The sequence below is a fragment of the Melanotaenia boesemani genome, chromosome 21 (assembly GCF_017639745.1).
Source record: "Melanotaenia boesemani isolate fMelBoe1 chromosome 21, fMelBoe1.pri, whole genome shotgun sequence".
In the NCBI taxonomy this organism is placed as follows: Eukaryota; Metazoa; Chordata; class Actinopteri; order Atheriniformes; family Melanotaeniidae; genus Melanotaenia; species Melanotaenia boesemani.
In genome coordinates, this window is record NC_055702.1 from 14,505,262 (window position 1) to 14,517,322 (window position 12,061).

The window sequence follows — 12,061 nt, forward strand, 5'->3', positions numbered from 1 at the left end:
TTCCTCTCTCCTATTCAGACAGTTTTTTTAAAGCTATAATTCAAGGAATATAAAAAAAAAAAAAAAAAGAAAGGATTGTAGCAGCAGACGGTGATGAGAAGGGGTCTGACAATAAGTGTGAAAGTTGTGGAAATCTGATGACCTTTCACACCACAGCTCCAGACAGACACAAAAAACTGAAGCAGACAGAGAGAAACCCTTACCTTCTGTGAAGTACAGGCCCATTGTCCATGGCTTCTACAGTCAGAGCGTAGCTTCTTCCCACCATGAGCTCAACACCTGGTGCCACCGTTATGACCCCAGTGCTTGATAGCAACACAACAATGATCATTAAGGAGCCTGTCCAACTATTTGCAACACGTTGCAAACAACACAGCAATTTCCAAAGTGCAGTTTTGCATCACTGTCTCCTCCTCTGTGTGTGTCACCATATGTTTTAGACACATAGTGGCAGTTTTAGTTTTTTTTTTAAAACATTACAGCATATAAACCTTTCCAATAGATTTCATAAAAATCAGTCTGTAAAAGCATCAAAGAGGTTATTGTAGTAAACTATTGTTATTTAACAGTCAGTATATATTATTCCAGTGCTTACTTACATCATTTTACACGACTTGCTTTTTTTAACTGAGGGCATCAAATTTTGAAACAAGATAAACACTTACTGTGACAACCCTTTTTCGGTTTTTAAAGTCTAATGTTAAAAAAAATTATTTTCAAAGACAAATCAAAGCCAGTCCCAAACTGTCATTTTTTTTTTTTTTCGTTTTTTTTTTTTTTATTTTATTTTTTTTTTAAATCTTGGAGAGCAAATAAAATGAGTTGTTAAAGTTTACTGTGCAAAGAGAAATAAAAATATATGCTAACATATTTGTAAATACCTAATTCACTTTTGGTTTTAAATTTAATGATTCACAAAGCAAAATTTTGAGGGTCTGCAATGTACAATGCCAAATTGGGAAAAGTGAAGAAGCTATGGAAAAATAATAAAAAAAAAACACCACAGTGACCATCAACTTCAGTGTAATTGTTGAGATGCATCCACTATGATGTTGCCATTACTTCACAAAACACTTCAAGGGCATTTTAGAGTTGAGGATACCAAGCAGTGCAGTGTTAAACTATTATGCCTCTTTCTTCCTACAAACATATATTAGGGAGTGCAGCAGTGCATCATCACTGGACTGCTGGACTGCAGGCAGACCAGCCGAGTATTCGCACCATCATCTTCCTCCGTCATGCATTTGTAATATCTGCAGGATGTGGTTTTGCATTGTCTTGCTTGAAAATGTATGGGTGTGGCTGGAAAATGTCCCGCAGGCAGCATATGTTGCTCTGCAATTTCAGTGATTTCTATTTATTGATTCATTTTTTTATTTTTTAATGCAGGTTATTCCATTAATGGAATAATCTGCTCATTCAGTATATTCAGGTAGTCAGCTGACCTCATTCTCGGCATGATGGCTGCATCACTTCCAGTTAGCCTCACTGATTAGGTTTTCTTATGGCTACTGTTACGGAAACCACTCATTGCTGACACCTGGGGCTCGTCTCCCAGTCATGCCTTTGCCTCTATCCTTCTGGTTGGCTCTCCATCCAGCCAATCGCAATGCAAGCTACCCAACACTGGGAAATAAAGGACTGGTGCTGTGTTCATTCTGGAGGGAGAAGTTGTTTAGCACAGACAGTTTCCCACTCAGCTTGGCAGAATTGTGGTGGCTTAATTGGCTGTATGTTTGCTGTGCTTAGTGGCGGCATTTTGGCATTTTGGCACGTAGATTACTAGGAATTTTCAGCAGGATTAAATCTGTCTGTGATTTCAGTTTAATGGTAATTTGTAGCCTCGGTTTGGTTTAGTTATGCCTTCATGTAGCATACAGCTCTTTTGGCTGCTCTTTGAGTTCGGTTGTGTTCTGCCTTAAATTCAGCTTTTGTGTTAATCTTTAGATATTAAGAGAAGTTTGTGTTGGGCTAGCTTAGGGTATTCAGTTGTGAATTTATGTTACTTAGATTATTGGAACTGCTGCACGTTTGTTATCTAGATAAGTACGCCGGCTTATGTTCACTCTTTTGTTTGTGTAACCTTGGTTTTGTTTATCGGCGGGTTTTGAGTTAGGGTTTAGTGATAACATTTTGTGTTTCTTTCAGCAGTTTCACAAACCCCAACACTGGTTTGTGTTTGCCACTTGTTTGATTAATCTTCATTTTCGCTCACAACAATGAAAACTGGTTTATTTAACTTTAACATCTATCCACCGCTTACTTTTTTATGTTACGCCCTCTCATACCCCTAAAGTGGGGCGTAACAGCTATATAGCTGTTCAGTCCAAATACCTTAAGTTCCCTTTGCATTGTGGGAAAGGCTCTTACTTTCATTATTAAACATGGCCCTAAGTTCTACTGTTGTTTTCTTTCCATTTGATAATCCAAGTGATCGCAGATCACCACCATTCAGGATTTTTTTATGACCACATTTCTTCCTGGAAGACGATGGTTCCCCACTGTCCTTCCAGTTTTTTTAATGTGCTGGCAACTTTATGTTTTGGCCAGAAGGTACGTAAGAAAAACTTTTTTTTTTTTAAAACCTAACCCCGTGAAATCGTTTGTTTTAATTTTTTACGCTCATTTGGGATGACTGAATGAACCACACTGAATCATTGAACATTGAAACTGTTTATGATCTGTTTACCTGCTGCTTATTAGGAACTGTCCCTGGTCTCCAGCCAAGATCCGATAGGTGACCTGACCATTTTGATCTGCATCAGAGTCAACAGCTGAAAGCTGGAAAGAAAAGCAAACATGATCAATGAAACAGTATAAGGTCAAATTTGTTATTTATTTTGTGTATTTGACAGTGTGTACCTGTAACACAGTTTCTCCAGGCATCATATTAGTGAACACATTGACACTATAAGAGACATTAGAAAAAGTTGGAGTGTTGTCATTAGCATCCAACACTGTTATAGTCACAGTGACAGGAGCGCTCTGCTGGACGCCGTCTGATGCTAACAGCTGTAGAGACACAGGCACAGGGAAGAAAATAGATTAATATAATAAGACCAGATAAACAAAATGTTCCTAAAATAAGCTGTAATCACGAAAGTAAGTGCAGTGGGAAGTTGGCTCATGCATTTAATATATGCCTGTCATCTTGGGCGGTGTGGCTCAGTGGGTAGAGTGGTTGTGTTGTAGCCTGAGAGTTGCTGGTTTGATCCTTGGCTTGTCGGGCTCATGTCAAGGTGTCCCCTGAGCTAGACACCGAACCCCAAATTGCTCCTGATGGGTCGTGGTTGAGCGCCTTGCATGTCAGCTTCCGCCATCAATATGTGAATGTGTGTGTGAATGGGTGAATGTGATGTATATGTAAAGTGCTATATAAATATAGACCATTTACCATTTGAAATTATCTGTGTGTTTCCATGTTTTCCATGTAGTAGAACTGCTATCTTGTGGATACAAAAGTATAAAGACAATGTTTAAACTGTCTTTACCACCTCCCTTGTTTAACCTTCATACACAGGACTCAAAATAAATGTCTCCTCAATGATGATTCACTATGAAGTGTATGTAAAAAAAGTGATTTTCTCCCTACTAATCAAAAATAGCTATATTTTTTAACATCTATTAGATACAAACGATAAAAAAGAAAGATCTTTCAATACACCTTTGGGAAATTTCTGAAACACTGCAAAATGCATTGGCTCAAACAATCCTTATACAAAAGTCAAGCACTCAAAAATAATCAGTGTCAGTAATGGTTCATCTTTAAACCCAGCTGTTAGAAAGGCCTTCTTTATGATAGCATTCATTTTACCCATTTAATATGTTGATTAAGCAGGTTATAATAAATCTAGGACAGATTTTGTGACCTTTCCTGTCCCTTTTATCACTAACTCTGCCCTTACATTTTATCATGTTTAGGAAGGATACACAGAATATAGACAGTAAAGCTTCTTCATTGATACCATCTTTTCCACAAGCTCATCTGCCAAGAAGCTGATTGAGTCCTTTCAAATGAAAATCACCCTCCCATGTCTCATAGCACTCTCTCTGCAAGTTTAATTTCTCCTCCAAGGCTTTCATAGTGATTACTGTATATCTTAGCCTTTCAATCAATACACCAAAACTGCTTTTCCATCTTTAACTTCCAAATTGCTGAACGCACACCCAAGGACACATACAACCACATATTGTGCTGCACACCAAACTCACTACCACTGTTGTTAGACTGAACATGTCAGATAGCAAAATATTATATGAAGCAACAATGCTTCGTATCATCTGGTGAGGTACACATGTAGCAGTGCTGCACTTGGCAAAGGTCACCCTCTCTGTACCATGCCAGTAACAAGCTGTTGAATTAGACTGCACTGAAATAAGACTGAGAATAAAGGAAGGTGGTTGGATGAACAATAGGGACACAATAACAAAAGAGGAAAACATATCTTCAAGGAGAGGGCATTGAGACAAAAGGTATGAGTCAGACAAAAAGCAGAAGAACTGATTTAAAGAAGGATGCAGAGTAAAAGTTACAAACTACAAAAAGTTTGTTTAAAGTATCTACACTCACTGGCCACTTTAATAGGTAGACCCTGCTAGTACTGGATTGGACCCCCTTTTGCCTTTAAAACTCCCATAACTCTTTATGGAACAGATTTAAGAAGGTACAACATTCCTCTTAGATTTTGGTCCATATTGATAACATATCACACAGCTGCAGCAGATTTGCTGGCTGCACATCATGATATAAATCTCCCTATCCACCACATTCCAAAGGTGCTCTTTTTTTATAGTGATCTGATGATGGTGAAAGCTATTGGAGTAAAGTAACTTAGTGTCATGTTCAAGAATTTAATTTGAGATGATTTAAGCTTTGTGACATGGTGCGTTACCCTACTGGAAGTAGCCACCAGAGGAGGAGTTCATTATGGTCATAAAGGGATAGACAACAGTTAGATAGGCTGTGGTGTTTTAACAATGCTCAGCTGATATTGTGCATACACCAACGATGTCGATGTGAAGTGTCTGACCCCAGGGCACAATGACAGACTGACTGGGATGAAACCGGATTTGAATTGCCAACCTTTCGGTTATTGGACGACTTGCTTTACTGCCTGAGCCACTGCTCTCCCACGAGACTGAACCGTTGATACAAGGCAGGATTGATCCATGCTTTAATGTATGCCAAAATCTGACTCTACCATCTGACTGTTGCAGCTGAAATTGAGACTCATCAGACCAGGCAAAGGTTTTCCAATCTAAGTCTGTGCTAAGTATAGTCTCAGTTTCCTGTTTTTAGCTGTTAGAAGAGGCACTTGGTGTGGTCTTCTGCTGCTGTAGCTATAATTAAAACATTTTAATTAGAATTTCTCTCTGGGATTAATAAAGTATTTTGTATTTTAATTTAATGTAAAAGTTTTATAATCCAGCTTAACATGCAGTGTCTTTTTGGAAAATTTTCACAATGACTATTTAATTATAAACCAAACATTAAAGTTCTTATGTGATTATTCATTGATTTTCTCTGTTGAAAGGAGCCACTATTGTTGTAACCAAAACAAAAGTTGTGTTTCTTATATGCACACCAATGAATCGACTCCATTCTAATCTTTATAAATCTAAACTAGAGCTTCTCAAAGTTAGCCCTGCTGCACCAAGGCAGTACTGACACAACCCATACCTTGTGTTATGAAATACAATATTTCTATTTTGGAATGTATTATTTATCAATCAATAAATGATTTGCCATTCGAGTAGCCGGAGCTTTCTGCAGCAGTCTTGTCCCTGAGTGAATGCGGTTTTATTGTGACTTATATTCTTATTTGTCATGGTAAGAATAACAACTGCAGAAAATGTTGAAGGAGTTGCTGCTGAAGGCACACATCAGTGATGAGAAAGAGAAAGTGTGGTTTCTTTTCTTTCTTTTTTTTGTTTGTTTTTTCCAATATTCTCAGCCTGCTGACCAGTCAAAAGAGGAAATGTACAACTCCTGACCAACAGAAACACTTGTTAGGCAAGCATTATAACATAACCATGTCTGCTATCCATGTTGCAGAACACATTAAAAACAACTGTGACATCTCATTTACTTTAGTGATTTCATATGAAGATGACAAACACAAAAATGAAAAAAAACAAACAAAAAATCTTTGGGCAAATGGGATTGGGAAAATGTTGTACAGGGAATACTTGGAGGTGATTTATTTTTGGCTGAACTTGCTCTTAACATACTTAATATAACTTGCCTCAGTCACATAATGAAAATCACATCACATAAATCACATCACTCCGAAATGTTGCCACTCGTTGTGACATTATTTTGATCCTAGATTGCTTTGCAAAAACAAAACATCCACAGTCCCTGGTTTAAGCAGAGTTCCTCATTCCTGAATAACAAACCCAGCTCAAAAAAAGGCAACTCTGATGTTTGAAAACACAACACTGTTATTTAATAAAGTTAAAGAAAGCAAACACTGGGGTGGTGTATAGCTCAACTAGAGCCCAATTATCTTTGAAGAAAAAAAAAATCACTATTGTCATTTGTGAGCTACACCCTAGAATATTTTTTTTTCATTTTTTAACCTGTGAAGCAAATTTTTTGTAGGCGACACGATTGTACCCTCGGGTGCCAGGTATGCAGCACGCTGTAAGACTCCAGCGGTGAGTCAGAGAGGCTTGTACCTTGAGCTTTTTCTTACCAAAATACCAGATTTTTTTTTTCTTTTGTACATACCAAACTGTTTTCAGAACAGTAATCAAGGGTTTCTTAATTTTTTTTTTCCATTTTGCTTCCTGTACCATAAGCCCATCATTAGTGTTCTCTGGAACTTTGTGCTTTCAGATTTCTTTTTAGTACTTCATCTTAACTCACACCATCCCCCCTCCCCACCACAACTCACTTGTTCTTGTTTCTCTGGCTTAAACAGCTGGCTGGGTGGTTGGGGTGAAAATTCACTATTCCTCTTCCTCTATCCAGCAGTTTTCCACTCCTTTCATTTAATTACATTCCCACTTTTCACATCCACCTTAGATAAAGCTCTCTTTAAAACTGCAGGTATCATCAACATTTTGAGCTGAGTTATTCAGACATATTCAGATGCTAATTTCTTATCTTCCCACTCATGCAAACACTTTGTGAAAATGATATTCCCCACTAATATAAAAACTTCACAGTACCGTAAATGTGTAGGAGTCTTGTGTCTCTCTGTCAACAGGCTGAACCAGGGTGAGATATCTTCTGATTCCAGTCGCAGATACAGAGAAAACATTAGAATTACTGTCCAGTGAGAATTGGAGATGAGGGTCTTTAGTCTGTTGGAGACAAAAAGACATGTAGAAGCATAGAGAAATAATTTCGAACAGTCAATGTCTTAATCACACACTAATGGTTTGATCACAAGAGATTTAAATCTGATGTTTGCTTGGTACAACTATATTTTTTAATACACAGAATAATAGGAATTAACTTAAAAAAAACATAAAGTAACAGCCATTTGTGTAAAAGGAGCATCCAATCAGATAATTCATATGCAAAACAAAGGAGGGAAAAGGAGACATTTGAACAGAAATTTCTCAACTAAAAACAAAAATCCTTAAATCCATTTTTGTCTAATAAAAAAACATCTCAGAAAGGGTACCCATCCATGTGTGTGTTGGGGTATACTCGATGGAGAGGCAATCCTCATCCAAGACTTCCCCTGACATTACCTACACAGTCATCTTTTCTGTGTGTGGGTGTGTGTGTGTCTATGTATGTGTGGGAGAGAGCTCTTTTCATTCCAGATAAGGCTAGCTCAGCAGGGAAGAGGGGCTGATAATATTGTCGATGTAGCTGGTGTGGATATTAAGTCATAAATAAGCACAAGCACACACAAACACACACAAACAGAAAAAGAACACAGACACACACATTTGCATGCACAAACATACATAAAAGTGATGGACGGCGCATAAAACCTATTTGGACTAATCATGATTGTCGGTGCTTAATACTGGAGGAAAGACCAGGGTTAACAATATTAAAAATAACTTGTTTATTTCAGTTGCAACAAATGCACAGTCTCCCACTAACACATTATTCCTTTTTAAGCCCACTCCCTGCTGGGGGGGAGACTTTTAGAAGGCAATGAACCAAAGCTTGTTTTTGTCAAAATGCTGGAGCTACATTTTAAACAAACTGAGCTCTTGGGAATGCATTGGCGATAACAATGTTGTGAGAGATAATTTAAGAGGGAAACGGTTTTACTACCAGATTCACAGGAACATTAGATAGGGCACTTCAAACACTGCAAGCAAGGCACAAAGCTGAGATTCAGTGGACCAAAAAGCAGGATAAAAATGGACCCTTGGATGAACCAATACCTAATTTCTCTATGGTGTGTTTAAATGCAGCCACCATAGTACAAACAATGGTATAATTTAATTTTGAGGCATACATTTGTGTATTTACACAACACATGAGTATTTCTATTCAGTTAGAATTGTATATTTCTTCAAATATTAACCAGGGTGTTTACTTCTGCAGGTTTGTTTAATAAGTGTAGTTAATAGATGTTTACTATGAAGCTTTAGGTTAAGAAATTAAGCCTGGTTCTCTTAAACAGAAGTGAGGTAACTCATGATAGGGACAGGCCCCCAGATCCTGTTCCCAGAAGTCCTTTTTACATTACGTCAGTCTTGACTAGTGGAGAGAAGCGATGTCTGCTACAGAGAGTAGGGACTTCCTTCTATTATAAGATCCTGATGTAACCTTCTGTCTTTAGTCTTGGTGACAACACCTCTTCCTCACTCTAGCAATGTGAGGGCAGCAATGTGAAAATAAGCATCTTCTATTTAGGTCAAAGGGGACAAAATCTCATAGACATACAAACTATAGAGCCTACAAAACTAGAGCTGCATGTCTCAGCATTCTGAATGTGTAATGTCACAAGTATTTGTTCAAAGCATGCTAATCTAATGTTGGGCACAGACATCTACTCTTTTTGGGGTAACAAAATATAAAAAAGCACTCTTACTCTGCTCTGGTTGTAGCAGCTGAATAGCTTGCTTGATTTGCTGAGGGACAATTTTCTCTTTAGCAAAATACAAGCCTTATTTAACTGGTCCTGTGACTATAGTATTCCTTTGAAACACGGTGTAGTAGAGGTAAACTGAAGGACTGAGTTGCCTCTTCCAGGCATTGCGGGACCACGGTCCTCAGTGTTGGGGACCCTTAATGGGGCAATTGCATCTAGCTGGAGCAGTCAGTAAAAACAGCAGTTGACAGCTCTAACTAAGAACCACTCTTTTATCTGTGTATCATTTATCTATCATGATTTCATGAAAAGCTGACCATATTATCATTGCAAACTGTATGTGCAGCATGAGTAAATGGAGATTTTAACAGGTCTGTCGGCATGAAATGAGTGCCATACTATGACAGCAACATGGATGAACATTTGGTAGAATTAAATGTTAGTGGTTAGTGGTCCCACAAATACTTGTCCATTGCTTCAGCCGTCAGTGGCTAACTTCAACCAGTTGAATAATAAGAAAGTTCAGCAAAAGGTACACACAGAAACCAGTTGATACCTACAGGCATCTTATTGGGTGTCAGCTTTAAAAAAAAAGACATGCAAAAAAAAAAAAAAAGTGATTCATAAGATATATATACATACATATATGGGCATATTAATAAAGATTAAAATGTCAAAAATAACTCATGTTTAAGGTATTAATAAAATAGATAACTTCTGAATTAAAAAAAAAAACAAACAAAACAAAATAAAACAATCATTAGAGTCTCTTTCACACGCACACACATATACACAAACAAAGCAGTTGCACTTCACCCCCATTCTGTACAAATATGACTCCCTAATTTTTGAATGTAGGTATACAATACTAAAACTGATCTGGCTTGAAGCTGCTATGAGGAAACAATATCATGGGGATCCATCCACAAAAAGAGCCAGTCCACCCAATGTTCACAGAGGCCGCCGCTATAGCAACCACCCACATCAGGGCAGGCTGGGGTCCACTTCCCAGCTGTAAGGTTGCAGTGCAGGACCCCAGCAAACCAGACAAGGGTGATCACTGCGGCAGCAAGCCCCACACCGAGCAGGCAAAACCCACAAAGTGGAGGATCCCCATGAGGAAAAACACTGGAGTTAAAACAAAGATTAAATAACCTTAAGAAGCAATAAAAACAACTAAGAACAGAAATAATAAAAAGTACACATAAAGAACTTCATAAAACATTGAACTAAAAAAGTAATAAAGCTGAGTAAACTGAAAATAAAAAAAACTAAATAAAATTAGATAAAATAAATTAGGATCAAATAAAATTCAGATAAAAGCTAAGCGAAAAAGGTAGGTCTTGAGCATCTTTAAGCATCTTGAGCATGTTTAAAAACATGAATAGTCTCTGTAGCCCTAAGGTTCTCTGGCAGGCTGTTTCACAGGGCTGTAATAATGGAAAGAGGTCTCGCTGTATGTTTTGGTCCTTACTCTTGGAACAACTAAGGCTGATACCAGAGGACCTCAAGGTCCACGAGGGTTCATAATGTAAGAGTAAGTCAGATAAATGAGCATGTCCAAGACCATTAAGATATTTAGAAACAACTAAAAGAACCTTAAAATCAATCTTGAAATGCATGGGGAGCCAATGCAGCACTTTTAAAACTGGTGCAATGTGTTCCAGCCCGGCATGAAGGCAAAAAATATAAAATGCAAAGTGTTAAAGCACCAGCTTTGCATGTGCTTATCCTCACCTCTTCTACATCGTTATCCAGAGCTATGATGGCCAGTGGTGCAGAAAGGCTGATGTTGGTTGAAATAGTTGTTCCTACTGGTGATGCCTCACTAATGTATCCATGGTAACTGCTGTTCAGGAAGTATGGTGCCTGGTTGTTTTTATCCAGAACTTCGATTTGGAGGTTGGCAAAAGCTGGCAGAGGGTGTCCATTGTCCTGCTCTGCCTAAAAGGGAGAGAAAAAAAAATTGCTCAACGTTGCTGTAAATCTTCTGTATTGACCAGCTGTAAACCGTGATGCTCAAGTTCTACCAACTGATTCTGTGCCATTTTGTCATCTAAATCTAACCAGGCTTCATTTGATTGTTCTATACTGGTCCATTTGAGTATGTATTATAGTTGATTTGCTATATAGTAAAGACAGAAGATTGGTGCAGCCAGTCCTCATGTGTTTTGTGTTTTTGGGGGGTGTATTCAGTTTCATTCTTGGTGGTGTATTTTTCCAGTAAAACTTAGTGATCATACAGTCTAAAGATTTGAACCAGAAAGCAGTGGGTTGAGTTGGAATCATTCTAAATAAATAATTGATCTTAGGTGGTATTTCATTTTGACTGTTGCAATTCTACCCATGAGGAAACGTAGTTTGTTCCAGTTATTGTTCTGAGAAGTGGAATATAATTGAGGCTGAACAATTTTGACAGGCTATTGATTCCCAAGTAGGTAAAATGAGTTGTGCAGAAGGGAATTGGCATGTTTGGGTTGTCACATCCCAGCTGTTACTGTGCAGTGGAAGAATAAAACATTTATGGAGTAATCAGAGATATTAGAAAAGTCATTGATGAATTTAATAATTCGTTGTAATAAAGATTATGGATTTTATGAGAAAAGTAATATGTCATCTGCAAAAAGGCTCATTTTAATGGTGCTTTTTTGGATGTCTGATTCCCTTGATATCTGAATGCAGTAGCTAATACTTCAATGAAGACTGGGAACAGAAAGGGGGAGAATGGGCATTCTTGCCTGTGCAGTGTAAAACTCTGAGATATTAGTACATTGGTGATTACAGTGGCTTATGGTGAGGTATATAATATCTGAATCCAGTTAATAAATGATTCCCCAAAGCCAAACTTTTGTAATGTGGACATCAGAAATGACCAGTCAAATTCCTTCTGCATCTATTGTGACTATAATGGTTTTTATAATGTTGAGTAGTCTTTTAGGTTAAGAAGTCTGCATGCGTTTAATGAAACTAGCTTTATCGGGGTGAATGATGGATGAAATTATGTTTTTAACTCTATGAGCAAGTGTCTTAGTGATCATTTTTAAGTC

The 12,061-nt window shown here is 37.7% G+C and overlaps 1 protein-coding gene across 4 annotated transcripts in view; it reads right to left on the reverse strand.

Moving 5' to 3' along the window:
* LOC121632725 (protocadherin-15-like) overlaps window positions 1-12,061 on the reverse strand; it is a 210,851-nt gene that overhangs the window by 104,261 nt on the left and 94,529 nt on the right. For all 4 annotated transcript variants that reach the window (XM_041974432.1, XM_041974433.1, XM_041974431.1 and 1 more), the window contains 5 exons: window positions 10,752-10,958; window positions 7,177-7,311; window positions 2,863-3,012; window positions 2,690-2,781; window positions 204-305 (listed from right to left, as the gene is read on the reverse strand). In XM_041974432.1, coding sequence (XP_041830366.1) covers window positions 204-305; window positions 2,690-2,781; window positions 2,863-3,012; window positions 7,177-7,311; window positions 10,752-10,958 — 686 coding nt within the window. The remainder of the gene's footprint in view (window positions 1-203; window positions 306-2,689; window positions 2,782-2,862; window positions 3,013-7,176; window positions 7,312-10,751; window positions 10,959-12,061) is intronic.